This window comes from Micropterus salmoides, unplaced genomic scaffold, assembly GCF_014851395.1.
Source record: "Micropterus salmoides isolate LMB-PRFRI ecotype aquatic unplaced genomic scaffold, ASM1485139v1 Ms_hic_scaffold_22, whole genome shotgun sequence".
Lineage (NCBI taxonomy): Eukaryota > Metazoa > Chordata > Actinopteri > Centrarchiformes > Centrarchidae > Micropterus > Micropterus salmoides.
The window spans coordinates 7,302,366-7,323,539 of NW_024041373.1; the positions used below are offsets into that span (position 1 = coordinate 7,302,366).

General features: G+C 42.2%; 1 protein-coding gene across 1 annotated transcript in view; it reads left to right on the plus strand.

The window, feature by feature from the left end:
- Positions 1-1,351: 1,351 nt before the first annotated feature.
- The window catches only part of btaf1 (BTAF1 RNA polymerase II, B-TFIID transcription factor-associated), a 31,013-nt gene continuing 11,190 nt past the window's right edge, over positions 1,352-21,174 (plus strand). The window contains exons 1-25 of the mRNA XM_038737252.1: positions 1,352-1,365; positions 2,401-2,524; positions 2,901-3,015; positions 3,656-3,796; positions 4,891-5,090; positions 7,790-7,923; positions 8,197-8,326; positions 8,425-8,493; positions 8,768-8,857; positions 8,939-9,034; positions 9,442-9,618; positions 10,687-10,827; positions 10,925-11,049; positions 11,433-11,553; positions 11,739-11,843; positions 13,548-13,697; positions 14,671-14,813; positions 14,998-15,172; positions 15,266-15,469; positions 16,525-16,945; positions 18,530-18,714; positions 18,808-18,964; positions 19,385-19,494; positions 19,649-19,850; positions 20,028-20,176. Coding sequence (XP_038593180.1) covers positions 1,352-1,365; positions 2,401-2,524; positions 2,901-3,015; positions 3,656-3,796; positions 4,891-5,090; positions 7,790-7,923; positions 8,197-8,326; positions 8,425-8,493; positions 8,768-8,857; positions 8,939-9,034; positions 9,442-9,618; positions 10,687-10,827; positions 10,925-11,049; positions 11,433-11,553; positions 11,739-11,843; positions 13,548-13,697; positions 14,671-14,813; positions 14,998-15,172; positions 15,266-15,469; positions 16,525-16,945; positions 18,530-18,714; positions 18,808-18,964; positions 19,385-19,494; positions 19,649-19,850; positions 20,028-20,176 — 3,678 coding nt within the window. The remainder of the gene's footprint in view (positions 1,366-2,400; positions 2,525-2,900; positions 3,016-3,655; positions 3,797-4,890; positions 5,091-7,789; positions 7,924-8,196; positions 8,327-8,424; positions 8,494-8,767; positions 8,858-8,938; positions 9,035-9,441; positions 9,619-10,686; positions 10,828-10,924; positions 11,050-11,432; positions 11,554-11,738; positions 11,844-13,547; positions 13,698-14,670; positions 14,814-14,997; positions 15,173-15,265; positions 15,470-16,524; positions 16,946-18,529; positions 18,715-18,807; positions 18,965-19,384; positions 19,495-19,648; positions 19,851-20,027; positions 20,177-21,174) is intronic.

Genomic DNA, 21,174 nt, shown 5'->3' on the forward strand with positions numbered 1-21,174 from the left:
TATGAGAAAGAAATAAAGATTATTATATGAAAGTCTCTCAGTTTCAAAGACCATGAAATATAATGAGGACAGACTGAGAAAGGTCACCCATAAAGCCACACTTTCATTTTCTTGTCTTGCATTATAGGCCTATGCAAAAAATTAACTATGAGAAAAACTACTAGGTAACAAACTATAAACTATTTAATACAGTTGTACGGTGTGTGTAATTTGTAGGGGTACAATAGGGGTACATCTGACTGTCATAGCGCTATTTCAATGAAAAAATGAACATATGAAAACACATGAAAACATCATCAAACAGAGCCACGTAGGGTGTGTTAGTTCTGTTGTTTAAAAGGTTCACTGTAGGTAAGTAGGTCTGCTCAATTCATGTGAATTATTGATGTTAAAATAGCTAGCCTACTAGGCCCACATGCTCCCTGATGGTCATTGGAGTGGACAGACCAACCAAACTCTTTTCTAAAAGCAGGTGTTTTATGGTAGGGTCATATTTTTCCACATTTAAAAGATTAGTTACACCATCACTAAGATCATTTCTGATTCGCTCTGTCTATATGCACAATCGGCACGATCTGTGCTGGCCACTATTTTGCCCTTTGGGAAAATAAAGCAAATCGTAATCAGTTTTCTTTTATTGTTTGACGTGCAAAATGCGTCAAACTGTGAGATATGGTGCCACCGGCTGTTGTTTGGCGGTGGTACTTTCACCACAGAACCACAGACCGGACGCACAGAACTTGCATTGACTATTGCTCTTTGCTTTACAGCGCTTTTACCCCAAAATGGGGCGTGGTCGTTCTGACGACAGGAAAGTGACGTATGTTTTTCTCCAGCGCCCTGGTTTCCTCTTTTAACGTGCATTTTGATTGGCTCTCTCCGATGCTTCTAACCAATCAGCCTCCGCCTGCTATGGAGGAAGGAATAAATGCAAGATGGCTCCTCATATAAAAACAGTCTTCTGGGTAGCCCTCAACGTGCTACAAAATAACTCTTTACATCTTATAAGGTTAAAATATTTATCATCCAAGAGTTCTGAAGGGTAACTGGAGCTATAGGTTGATATGCGCAGAATACTTGGCGATATCTTGTGGGAGAAGATACCGAAGAGACAAGAGGGACAACTTTGAAGCCATGAATTGGTGGTGAACTCACTCTCTTCGGTAGAGTCGGGGTGGTCAGAAGCACACAGCCTGGGCCTCAGCTAGCTAGCGGTAGCTGCTAACTAGCTAATGACTTCACCTACTGTTATCTGTCGCGTTGGAAACGTTAAACAGCTGAGAGGGGAAGCGTCTCAAAATACCGGTTACCTGTTGAATGTGGGACGTGAAAGGACATTCAACAATTGACCATGGCTGTATCACGGTAAGATTGGCTTAACGTTACGCCTGTGCTGGTCCGGTTATATCTGTCCGAGTTACCTTAACAGTTAACGCTGGCTAGCAAACCTGCTAATACTTGCTAGCTTCTGATTTAGCAAAGAATGGCATGGCGACGGCCGACTAACGTTAGCCTGCAAGCTAACACAATGTAACGGTCTGGTGTAACTTAATCACTATTCGTGGCACAGGTTTGCAGGCCAGGCACAGAATGAGCTCAAAACTCAAGTTCACTGCATATGCGAAATGTCAGGTAAAATTAACTTTACATTTAACGTTAAGTGTGTCTCAGTCCCCTGCTGATGCTCTGACGCTAAGTAAAGGCTAACTACCGTTATTTTAAAGTTGTCTCATGAAAACCAGTTTTCAAACACGATATATCATATCACCATTGGCCACCTGTGTAGAATAATATTAATGTTGTGGGCAGCGACACCGGATAGCTCAACGGTTAGCATAAACTTGCCAAATTACAAGTCTTGCCTTGATGCTGAAGTCGTCATAATCTGGAACGTCACTTTAGAAATGCACCACTATTATTTTTTGCTAACAGTATTTTGATGTGTAACGTTACTTAGCTAGTGTTTTCCGTTGTGATTGTTATGATGATTCCACGTGGTGTCTTCTTTTGCACAGCAAAGTAGACGCACATGTAATCCTGTTTAAGTATTAGTGGTACCTTGCCTGGCCTAATACCCCATACATCTCTAATCCTCTCCCCTTTATTAATAGACTGCTATTAACCTCTGTGAAAGACCAGGATCAGTGGACAGGTTACCTTTAATAATTACCATTAAGAATATTTTTATCCATTCAAATACATACCATAATGACTTAAATTGTGAGACCCCCCCCCCCCAAGTTTAATGAAAAAAAGTATCATATCTATGTACACTAATACAAATTATGTTCCGGCCTTCTCATTACATACATAAAATTGGAAAAGAGGAACCTGTGTGTGTGTGTGTGGTCTGTAATGTTTCCCTTGACCTTGATTTCTTTTTTTTGTAACCTCCATTAGACTTGATCGTTTGTTTATCCTGCTTGACACTGGAACAACACCAGTAACCAGGAAAGCAGCAGCCCAGCAGCTTGGAGAAGTGGTCAAACTCCACCCACATGAACTCAATAATCTCCTATCAAAGGTGTGTTTTGATTTCTTTGTCCAAAAAGTATTCCATTGGCCTCCATAAAGTTATGTCAACCTGTGCATCTTGGTCTTCTTTGGTCATATTTCTTGAAATATTGATAATTTATGACAGTAATTCTTGCTGGCAATTCAGTGAGCTGGCTGTACCATATTAGCAGCTGGAATGAATTCTGTATGCTATTCTGACCTTGCAACTGTAACACCATCATAACGTCTTGACAAAGGGGCAAGGGCGGAAGATTTTGTTTTGTGTTATTTCTTGTCTCTTTCCTTCTCTTTACAGGTCAGACTGTTTTTTTTGTTTGTTTGTTTTTTTTTTTTTTATTAAAGTTGTATGTGTAGTAGATTAAATTTATTTTCTGTATTACAAGGTCTTAACCTACCTGAGGAGTCCCAACTGGGACACTCGCATAGCAGCCGGCCAAGCTGTAGAGGCCATTGTGAAGAATATTCCTGAGTGGGAGCCAGCCCCCAGGCCTAAAGAAGGTGAGCTTTTAGGCTTGTTCATTAACATGCTTCAATTCTATCAGATTTTAGTGATATTAAGCTGAGGCATGCGTGGGAACAGATCACCCTCAATTTTGATACAGGCTAATTGGTAAAATTTGCTGTACAAACGCATAATGTTGGTTGTAAAGGGGGAAAAAATGACCCCTACAGTTTGTCCTCACACTCCTGGGTATATTACAATTTGACATAACTGCATTTTTGCCAAACAAAGTTCCATCCAAACATTTTCAGATTATTGTGTAAAAAGACTTCATTACACATTGAGACACCAAAACAAAAAAAACATGCAAAAGGACGCATTAGGGCTAGTGTTGAAAGAATACACTTTTTGCTAGACATAGCCCAGTTACTCCACTTTGTTGCAGCAGGTTAAACCCAGTTCTGTTGCCTTATACTAACTATGGTCACAAAACCGTGGCGCAGTCCTAACACAATGCAGCCGGACTCAGCGGACTTCAGGTGTAAGACCTCCATTTTCAGATTTGTCCGTTGTGCAAACTGGGGTGGAAAATACAAGCTTGTTCTTGATGAAATGCTTAAATGTGGGAATGACCTCAGAATCATTAAGCAGTTGGAGGCACAAAAATGCAGTTATGACACTGTTTGTTTCCTGTAGAGTCTGTAGACTTGTCTCCAGAGGATCTCCCTTGTGACCGGTTGACGTTCTACCACTTTGACATCTCCCGGCTACTCAAACATGGAGCTTCTCTGCTGGGATCTGCTGGGGCTGAGTTTGAGCTACAGGATGAAAAAACTGGTTTGTAGTGATATTTATTTATTTTTGGTTGCAATAACCTCCACACACACGGGGGGGCTGTATAAGAGTAGGATTGTCTTGGTTATTAGCTAGTCTTTGTTTGATCATGCCTGTCTTCGAGCTAATTAGGAAACTTTGAGTCTGTAGTTTCCAACCTGTGAGTTTGAGGGTACCGATTCTGACTTTGTGCACCAGATTTACTCCTTATCCCTAAAATTGCACACTTTTGTTGTGAAAAATGGTTAGTAGCTGAGAACGGACTACTGCAACATTACGACTAACATCTGAGGCGGATTCTAACACATTCAAAGTGCCATTTGAATAGGGAAAGCTTCTCATCCTTATCTTTTCACGGTCATTTGAATTTGAACTGTCCTTGCTTTCTGTTTATAACTTCCTGTATTCAGGTGTTATGCTAGTCTTTACTTCTCTGTGATTGTCCTGTTTCAAAATGACACACTGTGTGTATACACACACACACACACACACACACACACACACACACACACACACACACACACACACACACACACTCTCCTCTATCCCATTGGGGACATCTTGTTGACATAATGCATTCCCTAGCCCCTAACCTTAACTATTAAAACATGCCTGATCTTAACCCTTACTCCACCCCTAACCTTGAAACCAAGTTTTAACCCTAAGACAGCCATTTAAACTTGTTGGGTCCAGCATTTTGGTCCCCACAAAGTTGTCAGACCCCCCAGGTATAATAGGATCCTGAGTTTTGGACCCCATGAATATAGTGAAAGAAGCAACAGCAACAGAAATTACAAAGTGCAGTGCTTTCTAGAAAATGGTGTTTACCATTAAGACACAATCAGAGTTTTGTTGAGGGCACTCACTCTGGTGACTAGCCCATCTGGTGATGGATGTATGTATAATCATACAGTTGTGCATTGATATTAATGATTGTGTGACATTTTAGGAGCAGCGGTCATTCATTTTGCAGCAGGGAGGTTCACAGAATATAGGGGGAACATGTAGTTATCAGCATTATGTTATCAAGAAACATTCTAGGCTTTCTGCTCCAGGCTTTCTAAAGTTTCCCCCTGCTTTATTTCATTTGTTGTCAGGTGAGATGGACCCTAAAGAACGTCTTGCCCGCCAAAGAAAGCTTCTCCAGAAGAAGTTAGGTCTGGACATGGGTGCTGCTATCGGCATGGACACAGAGGACCTATTCAACGATGAGGACCTAGACTATACCTGCCAACCCAGTGGGCTCAAAACCCATGGAAGCAAAGCCACAGCTGGAACCAGCTCGCGCAACCACGTGGTGGGTCTCATTTTAGCCTCTTAGCTTTCATTCAGCAGACCCTTTGAGCGTGCATATTGTGTCCTTTTGGTTCTTGCTGTAGCCTTCAATTGACTATAATAAAAAAAATAAGTGTAGGTAATCTTAAGTATGTGGTAGGAAGTGGTCTGTTTGCCAGCCTGAATACATCCTTCAAATGTATAATGCAACTGCAAAACTGTCTGCTTCTTTATGAGGTCGCTTTTTCTAGAAATTAGACTATATTTCTCCAGCGAGTGCAGTAATAGACCGTGGCAGCGCCGTGATAAAAGTCGGACTTAGCAACAGTAAGTAAGGGGGCGTGGCTTAGCCAAGGGTCAATTAAGTGACGTGAAGGAAGGCAGGCTGTAAGTTGTCGCACAATGACATAAGCTTTTGCTGTGGAGCTGTGCAGTACCACTGACTCTTAAGCTGATGATACACGGAGCAACTTTTAGAGCAATCTTGCTGGGCAAAGTTGCCGTCAGTGGTAATGAGTAAAGATTACTGCCGTAATCCCCTTTCCCCACCACCTGCCCCACACCGCTGTTATCTGTTCAAAACATATTGGAGTTGCCTCCAGCAACATTGCCCAGCAACATTGCTCAAAAAGTTGCCTTGTGTATCATCAGCTTTACCATGTGATGTTACTGTAAACCTTTTTGCATTGCAGCGGAAAAGCTTGCTCTGTTCAGAAAGTTGGATTATAGTTGGATATCTTTTTTTGAATCATTCTTTTCTCTGCCACTTATGAATTAAATGTGGTGGGGTATTTTTGTGTTTTTTTTGTTTGTTTTTTTTTGTCTTTGATCATGCATTCCAATCTTCATATCTTCTGTGAGGCGCAGCACACATTTCAAGTCAGAAGGCAAGGAATGCCAGTGTGATCATAAAATATAAAATATTTTTTTTTTTGTACATCTTCCTTGATTTCGAGTCAAAGGTTTGTGCCTTATTTGCACTTGAACTGGCAGTATGCAGTGTTTCCCCTAAAGGTGCTGTTATAACGGCAACATAACTCTGATTCGGGATGTGCGTAGCCAGTGTTTGGTTGTCCGAGCGGCAGAAAGTGACAGTGAACGCGAGCGGGGGAAAATATTCTGGCAGTCAATGTACTGTGTCGGTTACGGTGCGTCTGCTTCTAATGACCAAGAAGAGTCTGTCTGTTTTCCCACCTGCTGGAAAACTCAAAGTTAGCGTTGGCTTACATCCCCTTAACATAGCTCAGTTTTTACTACCTACTTGTCCAATGTTGAGAACATCATCAGGTACAAACAGCTCCGTCCTGTACAGACTGGTTTAAATTATTATAATTATTTTTCAGATGAGTCTGAAAAAGTGGTTGTTAGGAAAAGAGAGGACAGTGGTGACTGGAAGAGCTGAGGCTAGTAAAGCAAATTAGTGACTAGTCCTTTTAAGCTAATGAGGAGATGTTTCTTTTTGGATATTTATGTGCAAATATAATGCACCTCAGAAGAGAGGTGGTTTTTCATTTTGCCTTTTTTTTTTTTTTTTTTTTTTAATATTAATTGTAAAATGAAGACACAAAATGCCACATGAACAATTGTGTTTAAGATTCTGAGGTCATTAATGGGGTTTTAGGGGGTGATGCCCAAAACATGCTGTGCCATAAACCAAATAACTTTCCCCAAATCTAATGGTTGTAGTTCCCCAGTGCAATATGGTTCTTTGTTCACAGACGGCCTGTTCCTGCAGAAATTCCTACACAGTAGAAGACAATGACTATGACTTGTGCATGAATAGACAGGGAGAATGCAGTTAGCCTGGAAGAACTGCTGTCGCTTGCGAGTAGGTTACATTTATTTGAAGCGGTATGCACCACTTAGAGATGATGATGATGATGATTGATCATGAGGTTTAGAGCCAGAGATTTGATAAATGATTCATTCTCTCAATGAGGTGAAGGTGGTACTGTCCAGATCACGTGCATGTGTATCATGCTTTTAACTGGCTCAAGCAAACACTTTTAATATATTTTTTTCTTACAAGAAATGTTTTCTGTAGTTGGCCCAATAATATTTGTTCTTACCAAAGCATCTCACATGACATGGTTAAGATCAGTTTGAGAATATGGACACAAATACTGATAATCTTGTTAAAATATTAGATTTTAAAAATGACTGTATTTTAAGTAATCAACTCACAAGACTATAGTTTATATTATAACTTTAGTTTATTTCCTACTTTAAATGATTTGCTTTTCTCAGTGTATATGTGTCATGTTCTCACATGTAGGTATTGTAATGAACTGATATCATGTACTGTTTTCTATTTGATAAAATGGGAAAGTTGATTTAAAAAATTTTTTGCCCTTTTTTACACTGTACAGGACATCGTTCAGTCACACATCAGGCGCCTACAGCAGCATTCACTAACGCCTGCTGGCAATATAAAACTTTATTAAAACATGGAACAGTTGATTATTTTTGCTGATTGGCAAAGATGTTACCATCTGTCGTGCTCCCCGTGCTGCAATCCAGCCAATCAGACAGCTCCTTTCTGAATCTGGAAGTTTTGGCAACAGAAATTACAAAGTGCAGTGCTTTCTAGAAAATAGTGTTTACCATTAAGACGCCATCAGAGTTTTGTTGAGGGCACTCACTCTGGTGACTAGCCCATCTGGTGATGGATGTATGTATTCACCTTAAAATGAATAATCAACTCCACTGTTTGTTTTTTAGCCCATTCAGGCTGCTGAGTTGATTGACTCAGAGTTCTGCCCAGGCATGAGCAGTCGTCAGAAGAATAAAGCTAAGAGGATGGCAAAGCTAGTGGCCAAACAAAGATCCAAAGACATGGATCCAAATGAAAAGAGGTAAGATTATGCATACTGTGTACCTGCAACATGTCCAGTTTGTTTATGGCTGGTAACGTTATACTGACTCTTTATCAAAAGTGTACATATGAAAGGGTTCTTCAAATACAGACAAATGTGTATTTCTGAGCATCAACTTATTTGAGATTGTCAAGGATTTGACCAATGTCATCTTGACAGATCTGGGTGGGTGTGTGTGTGTGTGTGTGTGTGTGTGTGTGTTTTTTTTTTTTTGTTGTTTTTTTTCTAATGTTAAATATCTCCACCCTTTAGTAACGACAGTTTTGAGGGTGAACCTGAAGAGAAACGAAGGAAAACCACCAATGTAGTTATTGACCAACCCGCAACAGAACATAAAGTCTTAATCGACAGCGTTCCAAATAACTCCGGTCTTTTAGAGGAGGTAAGGAATCGAAAGCAATTCAGTCATTGATGTCAAGTCCCTGAAACTTTTCACAGTTTTTAACGATTTAACTGAGTTCTCATTGCTTTGCCTTTTAGACACAGGAATGGCCTCTGGAGAGCTTCTGTGAGGAGCTCTGCAATGACCTCTTCAATCCTTCATGGGAGGTAAAGGCAAAGCATTTTAATTTTACGTGGTACATTTAACAGATGATACACAGTTGAACATGAGGTGGTGGGCTGAGTTAAAGGCTTATCTGTAATCCAGATGTAAACAAAGTGTTGCCAAATTGATATGTCTTTTATTATAGAGTGATATGGTCAAATTGCAGGCCTATTGAGACCTATTTTATTTGCCAACAAAACAGTAGAAACCTGACTAGAAGAAAAACTCAAAATGAATGTCAAGAAATAAAATTGTATTGCATGTGGTTGTTTACAGATTCGTCATGGTGCAGGCACAGGTCTTAGAGAAATCCTCAAGTGCCATGGTGCTGGGGGCGGAAAGCTGGTGGGAAGCACTGCAGAACAGGTATCTTAATCTTATCTTCAGGTTTTTAAAATTTCGGTGAGAATTTAAACATTACAAGAACTGTCTGACGTCTTGGTTTAGATGTTGCGGCAGCATCAGGAGTGGATCGAGGATGTGGTCATCCGGTTGCTCTGTGTCTTTGCTCTGGACCGATTTGGAGACTTTGTATCTGATGAGGTAGGTTTTCTTTTTCTTGCACTACAACTGAACAGAACGTCTGAGGATGCTAAAAGTTGCTGCCTTTTTTTTATAGTTCAGACCCATGCAAGATTAGACATGCAGTGTAGCTGAAGACACGTAACAAATGATTCTGATTTACTTTGTTCATGTTATGGTTATTCATTCAGGAAATATGTGACTGGCCTAGTAATATATTTTAATGGTCATTGTTTCAGTTGTATCTGTAGGTGGAGTCTCAGTGATATTATTTATAGTGTATCCACCATAGACCCTATCACATTGGAATATGTAATAAAACACCATTGTGTCATTTATGGTAGAGTTTTACTAGTTAATCAGATACATTTATGCCCGTCTTTGTGGGTTTTTGTGTCTCTGATCCTATCTCTGTCTCCCTTTGCCAGGTGGTGGCTCCTGTCAGGGAGACGTGTGCCCAGACGCTCGGTGTGGCCCTTCGCCACATGAATGAAAGTGGTGTTTCCATGACAGTAGACGTCCTGCTGAAGCTGCTAAAAGAAGACCAGTGGGAGGTCCGTCACGGAGGGCTGCTTGGGATCAAGTATGCGCTGGCTGTCCGACAGGTACGACCTGTTCTGTGTGTATACCATGAGCTGTTTAAATAAGCATAGTAGGGTTCTACAGTGTACTCAGTTTGAGCACCATATGGTCATGAATATAAATTGTGGGGGTTGGAGGATATGTGCTTTTTGTGGAGAGATGTCACTGTTAAGGGCATTCTATCTGATCTCATACCATACGTCTATCAGGGCTCGACAATAACGGTTGCCCGGGGCAAGCAAAACGTTACGTCGGGACAGTTGAACTAGCAACTCACTGGCCCAATCGGACCAGTGCAAAAACATTAGTGTTTGTTAAATTAAACTCAACATCCTGCAGTTGTTTTGCAGCTCTTGGCGCGCACAGATGTCCAATCCAGAGTTGTAGTTACGTGACAAGAGGTTGTCAAATGTTATTTCTCTAATCTCAATCATGCGGCAACCTCTGGGTCGAAAGTGAAACCATTCAGATGGAACTTAAAGCTGCATTCTCTCTAATGGCCAGCAGGGGTCGAATTCCATTAGAAATAATTATAAAATGTTGCTACTTCTCAGCTGATTTATTATCTTAGTAAACACTTTTAAATGAGTTTAGAGTCTCAGTCACTAGTTTCAAGTCTTCAACACAGCATGATGTTCATTTAGTATACTATGGTCCTATTTAGGGGTAAATGGATGATAATGCAGCACATGTGTTTGGACAGGACTATGTTGTGATTGACAGGTCGCTACCATGGCAACCCATTCATCAGGATAGAGGCGACTCGTGTCCGCTGCTCTGTGTACATTTTTTCATAGATGGTCAACAGGAGAGCACATCATGTTTGAGTCTGTTAGTTGGTTTTGTTTTAAAAGTAAATTGTTTTTGTTAACCTTTTTTTATTTTTTAGAATTTAAACTGTGATTACATTTTTGTTTTTTGTTTTTTTTTTTCTTTTTTTTTTATATCCAGGATGTATTTAGTAAATGATTTAAACACTTTTGGAAGGAAGGACAGTAAAAATTGTCTGGCCCGGTAGGGCCAGTTGTAAAAAAGTGTAACATTGAGCCCTGTCTATGCTGATCTTCATCTCTGTTCCTTTTGTGACTCAGGACCTGATCTCTGTTTTACTGCCCCGGGTGCTCCCTGCCATCACTGTAGGCCTTCAGGACCTAGATGATGATGTCAGGGCCGTGGCAGCGTCAGCCCTCATCCCTGTGGTGGAAGGCTTGGTACAGCTACTGCCCAACAAGGTCAGAGAATTGAGTTTCAGTTTTTGTTGAAGTCTGTCACCTTTTAGTCAGTTATTTGTCACAATGTCCTCATTGTGGAGGCCTGTGTGTCTCTCAGGTGCCCTTCATTGTGAACACACTGTGGGATGCTCTTTTGGACCTGGACGACCTCACTGCTTCCACAAACAGCATCATGACATTGCTGTCCTCGCTGCTCACTTATCCGCAGGTCCGACAGAGCAGGTCAGTGTCTCAGGGAAGTTCACACAATAAGTGTGTGTGTGTGTGTGTGTGTGTGTGTGTGTAAAGAGACACCTGTGACTTAGATATTAATATTGTATGTCACATTTAATAACACTGAACATATTTAGCTGCACCCAGATACATTATTTGTACAAAAGACATGGCAAATACTATGAAGGGGAATACTAATGTTTGACTAATTCATTTTGTATTGTTTTATTTGGTTTCACAAGAAGCTCACTATTGTGACTTGGCTAATCTATTGTCATTACGCTAAAGACTCCTTTTGTATTGTGGAGTTGTGTGTTGGGTGGATTATTGGCACTGTGCCGAGAAGGAAGGGGTTATTTAATTGTTTGTACACACTTTCTTGTTCACTCTAGCATGCAGCAGTCATTAACAGTCCTGGTTCCTAGAGTTTGGCCGTTCTTAAGACACACTATATCATCAGTAAGACGGGCAGCACTGGAAACCCTTTTCACGCTGCTGTCTAAAGCTGACCAGGTAAATTTGACTACTTGCCAGTCTTTATACAGACAGGATTCATCAAAGTGTTGGAAGTACAATAAGTTACCATATTAGTATTCATAACAATCAGCGTAACTGTCAAAACCTTTTTAGTTCACAGGTTCAATGCTGACTAGTGTTACATTCCAAGATAAGGCAATGTTTTGTTTTTTGTTCTTCAGAGCTGTGCAATTTGGATCAACCCCATCCTACAAGATATGCTTCGGCACATCTTCCAGTCCTGCATACTGGAGAGCAATGAAGAGATCCTTGAACTGATCCAAAAGGTTTGTTGTGTGACCTGTACTACTTTGTCTCATGGGTAAAATTGGCCAAAAGATGGCCAAAGTTTGACTATTGGAAACATTTCCCTGTTCCCAGCACAAGTGTGTTTGTGGTTTGTTTTTTTGGTCATGGATAAATCTCCCTTTTCTTTCCTTGAACACTGCTCAAAAAATAAAGGGAACACTAAAATAACACATTCTAGATCTGAATGAATGAAATAATCTCATTAAATACTCCTTTCTTTACATAGTTGAATGTGCTGACAACAAAATCACACACATTATCAATGGAAATCAAATGAAATCATAAGTGGAAAACCACACTATAGGCCAATCCAACTTTGATGTAATGTCCTTAAAACAAGTCAAAATGAGGCTCAGTAGTGTGTGTGGCCTCCACGTGCCTGTATGACCTCCCTACAACGCCTGGGCGTGCTCCTGATGAGGTGGCAGATGGTCTCCTGAGGGATCTCCTCCCAGACCTGGACTAAAGCATCCGCCAACTCCTGGACAGTCTGTGGTGCAACGTGGCGTTGGTGGATGGAGCGAGACATGATGTCCCAGATGTGCTCAATTGGATTCAGGTCTGGGGAACGAGCGGGCCGGTCCATAGCATCAATGCCTTCCTCTTGCAGGAACTGCTGACACTCCAGCCACATGAGGTCTAGCATTGTCTTGCATTAGGAGGAACCCGGGGCCAACCGCACCAGCATATGGTCTCACAAGGGGTCTGAGGATCTCATCTCGGTACCTAATGGCAGTCAGGCTACCTCTGGCGAGCACATGGAGAAAGAAATGCCAAAGAAATGCCACCCCACACCATCCGGTCATGCTGGAGGATGTTGCAGGCAGCAGAACGTTCTCCACGGCGTCTCCAGACTCTGTCACGTCTGTCACATGTGCTCAGTGTGAACCTGCTTTCATCTGTGAAGAGCACAGGGCGAATTTGCCAATCTTGGTGTTCTCTGGCAAATGCCAAACGTCCTGCATGGTGTTGGGCTGTAAGCACAACCCCCACCTGTGGACGTCGGGCCCTCATACCACCCTCATGGAGTCTGTTTCTGACCGTTTGAGCAGACACATGCACATTTGTGGCCTGCTGGAGGTCATTTTGCAGGGCTCTGGCAGTGCTCCTCCTGCTCCTCCTTGCACAAAGGCGGAGGTAGCGGTCCTGCTGCTGGGTTGTTGCCCTCCTACGGCCTCCTCCACGTCTCCTGATGTACTGGTCTGTCTCCTGGTAGCGCCTCCATGCTCTGGACACTACGCTGACAGACACAGCAAACCTTCTTGCCACAGCTTGCATTGATGTGCCATCCTGGATGAGCTGCACTACCTGAGCCACTTGTGTGGGTTGTAGACTCCGTCTCATGCTACCACTAGAGTGAAAGCACCGCCAGCATTCAAAAGTGAGCCAGGAAGCACAGGAACTGAGAAGTGGTCTGTGGTCACCAGCTGCAGAACCACTCCTTTATTGGGGGTGTCTTGCTAATTGCCTATAATTTCCACCTGTTGTCTATTCCATTTGCACAACAGCATGTGAAATTGATTGTCAATCAGTGTTGCTTCTTAAGTGGATAGTTTGATTTCACAGGAGTGTGATTGACTTGGAGTTACATTGTGTTGTTTAAGTGTTCCCTTCTATTTTAATTTTTTTTGATCAGTGTATATAAATGGCCTTCATTTATTAACATGTGTCACTGTGTGCAGGTGTGGATGGAGCTGCTGTCCCAGGCTCCTCAGCAGTACGTGGTAGCAGCCAGCTGTCCATGGATGGGCGCTTGGCTCTGTCTCATGATGCAGGCCTCACACATTCCCATAGACCTGAACATGCTCCTAGAAGTGAAGGCCCGCTCCAAGGTTGTACACTATATTCATAGCTAAATATGACTTAATAGGAATTCTTACAATATTCTATTCTCAGCTGATCGTTTGTATTTATAGTGGATGTGTAGGGCTTATGCAAACTGATGCTCTGTTTAAAGAGCAATAATTTCTTATCAATTTTAGTCAGTCAAATAAAGTATTTTACCTCACGATTTAGGAAAACAAATGACTTCTTTCCCCCCCAAATGTAAAAATATCTATACATGCTATATACCTGTAGCACATCTGATGTTCTTTAAAAGGTCAGTATTACACAAGTCAGGATGGTAGGATGTTTGTGTTGCAAATCATATCAACAATTTCCTGCGACTTTAAAGACATCACACAAAACAAATGAACCTTTTCTGAGGATGCTAGGTGACAGACTAGCAGACCGTGTGAAGGCAGAAGAATCTTTCAACTGCTGTCTATGTTTGAGCCAAAGGAACTTTAGCAACCTGAATAGTCTGGAGGAGGAAATAAAAAAACAGCAGAGAAGCCAAGCTGAACTCAACAAGTAACTTAGTCAGTTTGTGCAATAAAATGTAGCTGACTGCTGAGGGAGAATGAATGCAAGTTTAGAAATGGGAACAGCTGGGCGCCCTGGAAGCTTACCTTGTAGAGCACATATCATGCATCAAGGTTGAGTCCTTACTGCAGCAGCCTATCACTATCAAATAAAGCAGAAATATTCATTGAAAAAAGAGAAATGGGAACTGCTTTACTTCCATTCATCGGCAACCGCTTATCCTGCGCACATGGTCGCAGGCCACTTTACTTCCGTGCACTAAAATAAGTAAGCTTGTATAAACATTTGAAGCAGGGACAAACAGACTTGAGTGATGGCCACAAGCTGCTTGTTACTTTGCCTAAGCAACATTTTTAATGCAACATGAAATGTATGTGGAGTTAAAAATGTTTTTGAGTTAATGTAACTATAATAATGAAGGTTGTATTGATGCAACAGGATAAGGCTGGTACAAAGGCACGTCAGGGGACCAACCAGGTGAAGGAAACGGTCCAGGAGTATATAGCAGGTGCAGAGACGGTGGCAGACGACCCAGTAACGAGGGATTATGTTGTAGTTCGCGCTCGCCTCATGGCTGCGAAGTAAGTATTGATTGTTGATTCCTTCCTTGGAATGGAAAAAATTTGTGATCTTTAGGTGAACTTGGGACTTTGTCTCAAGAAATAATAGAAATCAGAATTGCCAGTTAAATTGTTGATAAACGTCAGATAAAGATGCTAACAGGTCTCACAGTTTTTCCCTGCTCTCTTTGTATCACCAATCCAGATTGCTGGGGGCTCTGTGTGGATGTATCTGTGACCCTCAGCTCAATGCTGCATCTCAGGAGATCCGACCAGCGGAGTCTTTAGGCCAGCTGTTGCTCTTCCACCTCAACTCCAAGTCTGCCCTGCAGCGCATAGCTGTGGCTCTGGTGCTTTGCGAGTGGGCTGCGGTACAGAAGGTGAAATGCTCAGTTTGTCTGTTGTGGAATCATTACAAATAAACACTTTTTGGCTGTAATATTTTATTCACTTTAGCCATTTCCCTCTTTCAGGATTGTCAGGTGGTGTCATCCATGGTACAGCCTCGTCTTCTGGCCATTCTGTCAGAGCAGTTGTACTATGATGAGATTGCTATCCCCTTCACACGCATGCAGAATGAGTGCAAGCAGCTCATTGCACTGCTAGCTGACTCCAACATAGACCTGCAAGACCGCCTCAATTGTAGCGTTTTCACAATTGATCAAGCCAATGACCTGGTAGGTCCATCCCCACGCACGCGCACACACAAATAGAACATTCAACTTGTTTGGGAAAGCAGAAACTTTTTTGCTGTATCCCCTAAATCAGTCGAATCGAGGTAAACAGAGAGAGGGGTATAGGGTTGTAAGATTTGGAGAAAAGGTCATATTGTGATTGGTGCCGGGCAACGATTAAAATTATTAATCGCATGATTTTCTGAGATTAATCGCATAGTTATGTGTACAACTGAATAGTGTATTGCGCGCTTTTATTAAATGTTCTGCTGTAAAAACACGTGACTTGCAAACATGTGCTTTTTACCAGCAGTATTCCCTTTACAGAGTAGTAATAAATTTTTCTTGTAAATCTCAACTTAAAGAGGTGGTATTATGGTTTTTGGCTTTTTCCCTCTCCTTTTGAGTTGTATCTTTTTTTGTGCGTGTAATAATAGGTTTGCAAAATGAAAAAGCCCGAAGTCCACCCCAAATGGAGTTCCCATCTCCCACTGCTCTGAACTGCTTGAAAACGGCTCGTTTGTAGTCCAGCATTTACTACCCTTTCTTGTGACGTCACAATGAAAAAATACGTGTCATAATGCTTGCTGAGCGACTAGTCCAACACGCCCTCAAAAATACTGTTGGAAAAACAGTGAGCTGCAGCACACACCTCTCCTCCTCTCCCTTCCAAACACTAGCTATCCTCCAAGCAGTCTATGGACATGAAGTTGTTACTGTGATGTAGCGACAGAGCTCAGTTAAAACTTTATGGATGAAAGATACTTTTGTTACAGATTAATAACTCAACACTTTTTTTTGAAAATGAAACCATGTAAACCTGTTCTGGTATAACCCCTAAATAAGATTTTGAACATGAAAATGAGCATAATTTTTTTGTTTTTGTTTTTTCTGAACGTGTATCAGCAGAAATATTTTTCTTTTATCAGGGAGCAGCATAAACAGTCAATGTTCAGTAGTGTTTCTGTTAGAGTGAAGTGGTCGCCTCTCGCACACGCCTGCCATCTGAATCGTATCCCGTTCCTGTCATTCACATTCTCCCCCTGCTTGTTCCCTAGGTAACCACCATCTTTACGGAGTCAACAGCGGGTCTGAACGTGACGTCCAAACAGTGGCAGGCATTGGACAGTAAACGACATCAGGCTCAAGCAACAGTGACTGAGACCAACACAGAATGGCAGCAGCTGCATCTGCGTGTCCACATGGTCACAGCCTGTGCAGTGATTAACCTGCAGGTGCTCCCTGACAAGCTCAACCCCCTAGTCAGGCCCCTGATGGAGACCATCAAGCGGGAGGAAAACACCCTGATCCAGGGATATGCTGCTTCCTTTATAGCCAAGCTTTTGCAACAGTGTGCTGGACGCTCGCCATGCCCCAACCCTAAGATCATCAAAAACCTCTGTGCCTCAGCCTGCGTGGACTCGGCGACCACACCCTCATCTGCTTGCCCCGTAGCCCCCACACAGGAAAATGCCAAAGGTAAGAGTTGTTGAACCTTGGCCATATTTTTAGTAATTTTGCTCATCTTGTCAGTTAACAGCAAGATTTCAAAATTGGGGTTTCATTCACATTGACACTGCTGATGTTCTTAAAGTTTAACTTATTAACACACAACATAGTAATCCGTGTACGGTTCGTTCTTTAATTATTTAGTTTAAAAAGAGAATCGGGGGGGCGGGACACAAGTAATTTTTCCGTTGTAAAACCAAAAGGGAAAAATATTACATTTGATTATTTAATGCTTCAGATTAATTTAGCTTTGTGTGTTACACTTGATAAACCTGCAGCACATACACTTGGGCGATGGCGATGCCTGATTAAATGTAATGAAGATGAGCTTGAACATCAACATAGGTGGGTTTTAAACAGGAAGCTCACCGTTCAGTTTGTAACTGGGACAGGAACGCCTGAGAAGTTGCCTAAAAATCCTCCGGTTTTTAAGATTTCTTCAGTATGTAATTAATTCAGTGATAGTTGTCAGTACATCCAATGGTACACAGCAAACATGAGCTGTTATTAAAGGCTGCGAACTATGGGGGAGCCAGGGGGAGCTTGGCTCACCTTAATAAGTCATCAGCTCCCCTAAAAGAATGATTTGTGATATTTTGGGGGGTCTCTACAAGATTGACAGCATACTTTATTGCCATTAATTTCAATATTTCCATGTGTAAAATCAGTAGTGTCAGACTTTTTTCCAGCCAGAGGGAACGTTCACCGACCATCCGCAGTGGGCTGGTGGCTCCGTGATCTCCTGTCCTTGGAGCCCCACTCCTTCCTCCTATGGGGCGGCTGTGGCTCAGGAGGTAGAGCGGGTTGGCCGTTAATCGGAAGGTAGCAGATGTAGTGTAAAAGACTAGAAAGGCGCTATACAAGTACGGAGCATTTACACTTACATTTTCTCCGGTACGGGTTGTGTCACTAGTACGACTGACGTGCTGTGTGATCGTTCCTTCTGGCTGGATGAATATTATGCATGATCCATGTGTTACTGCAGCTGGGGGCTCCCCGCAGCACCACACAACTTTTAAATTCTTCCCTCTCACGGAGAAAAGAAAGGTCAGGTCACAAACACAGCCACAGCTGTTGTGTGAAGCGTAATTGTAGCAAAATGGCTACTGATGACAATATTAATAATTATCTTATAATAAGACGAACATGCTTGCTACTTTCATAGTCAGCCCCAGGCCTACATTCTTTCAGCTATTATTCAGTATTAAGAATCAGTCTGTCCCTGTCTGTGTCGGGAGAAAAAGCAGTGAGCTCCCCTGAAAGCTGTGGTATAGTTCACACACTTGTTGTTGTTTAAATTGGTGAGCTGTATATTAACAAATCATACGCAGATTAAAGGATTCGGGTAATTTTTGTTTAACCCCTCTACACTGTTTCGACCTGACCTTTATTTTCTTCGTGAGGTGGAAAACTTTAGGAGAGCCTCCAGCTGCAGTAACACATGGATTAGGCTACGTGTAAAATCAGGAGCATCGGACTTCAGTTCAGCGGCAGAGGAAGTGCTTCCTTGCATTCTACTGACCACATTTCTGTCCTTATTTCTCATGCTATTAGGCGTTGGGTTGGAGAAAGACTGCATGCATCACATGGTCAGCAAAACCCGAGGCATTATCACCCTCTACCGTCACCAAAGGGCGGCTTTTGCCATCACCAGTAAGAGGGGGCCAGCCCCTAAAGCCCCAAAGACCCCTAACACAGAGCTTCCTCCTGGCAGCACCATCAGCATTGATAATGATGAGGTACAGAGGGCTACTAAAGTACATTATCCTCGCATTTGGGTCATATCGACAACAAGTTGTGTTGACCCTTTTTATACATCTTTTCCTTTCTAGAGCAAGAAGCCATTTATTATTCAGAGACGAGGGGCAGAGTTCTCCCTAACAACTGTTGCCAGACACTTTGGGGCAGACCTCGCCAAATGTCTGCCATATCTATGGGAGAACACAGTGGGACCCCTGAGGACAGTGGTGACTGAAAATCAGTGCATTGGTATGTTGATTAGGTTGATCAGATCTTAATCTTGGATAGACATTGATAGCAGTTTCTTATCTTGTTTTTGTCAACCACTGCCTACACTGTTTCAGTCTGTTGTGTAAAAGGTCCAACAGTGGACCAGCAAATATTATAATTGGCTTGAAGTCCTTTGGACTTTAATAAAGCTAACCGTAGCATAGATGCAAAATTCCGTTTGAATTTGTTGTTGTCGTAGTGATTCATAGCACTTTGCACTCAAAGTTGTTGTTTTTCCCCTTCTGATAAGAAGTCTAGATGAAGATAAAATGATCTATGATAATTATGAGGTTGCATTTATCAGTGTGTATTAATTCAGTTCACTTTATTTCACCAAGATAATCCGCTCCATATCATGTAGTCAGTACTCTGAATCACTGTGTCTATTGTGTGTTGTAGATAGGCAGGTCCAGCTGGAGAGGGGAGACGCTGCTGCTCAGGAACTAGTCAACTCTCTACAAGTGCTGGAAGTCATGGCTGGGGCCATGGCTGCTGAACTCAAACCTTTGGTAAGACTAAGTTCATGTAAACACCAATACATTAATAATTTAGCATGAAAGGAGGGATTGTCGGGAGAAGTTTTTAAGTCTTAAAACTACTGGTATTATGATGCAAGCTAATTTTTGAATATGGTCCTCCTGTGTTTTATTTTTTTCTCCCTAGCTAATGGAGCACCTACCCCATCTGTTCACCTGCCTACAGCACCCATACACAGCAGTGCGTCACATGAGTGCACGCTGTGTGGGTGCGCTCAGTAAGATAGCCATGCTGGAGACCATGAACGGTTTCCTTGAGTGTGTACTTCCCTGGTTGGCTGCTATTGGTGACTGCACTAAACAGGAGGGTGCCATCGAGGCCTTGGCCTGTATCCTTCACACAGTGACATAGATTCAGTTTTCTTACCTAGCACAATATAAATGCATTTCAGACATAATTGTTAGGGTGAAAACAGTGTGTGGAAGTTGTTTAGGTTTAAAGCATCGACCTTGTAGTTGGTGCTGTTATTTCTCTACAGTACTGTCCTTGACTAACATCTCTCCAGGTGTCATGGAGCAGCTGGATGTGGACATTGTTCCCTACATTGTGCTACTAGTAGTACCAGTGCTGGGTCGTATGAGTGACCCAAGTGATAGCATCCGTTTCATGGCTACACAGTGCTTTGCTACACTGATCCGCCTGTTGCCTCTAGAGGTAGGAGCACACAAACAGAAGTCTAACTGTGCATTCAGACCAAAGGCAAATTTATCGCTGGACAACTGCCAAGAGTTTACACACAACGAGATAACCCGAATTAACCCAACTCGCAATTACTACAGCTGTATGAACCCAAAGTAAACATTTTGCTGTGATTTAATTGCAATAAACTGATCAAATTGATGCTGAAATAACTACAATATGTTGCACATTTGTTAGACATGAGTTCATGCTTTGTCAGGTCTGTCAGCAGGACAACTTTTAAAATGTTTGTTTTTGGTTGCTATGCTAACTTGTTCACAGTAAAGTACAACAATAGCTGCAATAAAGTTATACACATTTTCTGAACTCACCAGGTAGTTCAACTTCCTCGCTTTCTTTCTCCAAACTGTGTCCAGTTTTGTCCGGGGGCGGTGTGTGGTTTTGTATATTTTAATTTTTTGAAATATAAAGTAGTAGTCCAACAGAGCTCGGTGTGCCGACCGACGCTAAGAACATTGGAACCGGATGTGCACGGAAGCAGCTGCTGAGAAGCTCGAGTGAAGATAAATCAATGTTGTAATCTCAAAAACTGAAATAAAAAGCTAATTTAATAAAAGCAGTTTACTCTGCTTAACTCGCAGTTAGCTCCTCCCGTGGGTAAACGGCATAGTTGTCCGAGCATAATTTAGTCAGACTATGGGTGTTTAGAGCGCTGCTCCCGCCTCTGTCCTCGAATTCTCCCCCAAGTTTAGCAGCTCTCCGTCGGCCATCTGTGTTTAACTCCTCCACTCTCCCTGGTCCTCTCCAGACAGCGCTCTGAAGCTGTTGGTGATGTCCAGATAATATCAACGCTGATAGGCTGTCGCGACTATCATGCGACCTTCTCGCTCGAGTTGAAAATTTTCAACTCGCGCGGAAAGCCCTCGCATCACCGCCAGCGCCCCCTCCACACTGCCCAACGGGAAATCACATCTCTCCTCGTCCTTGCATTGTATGTAAACGCACCACCCCCA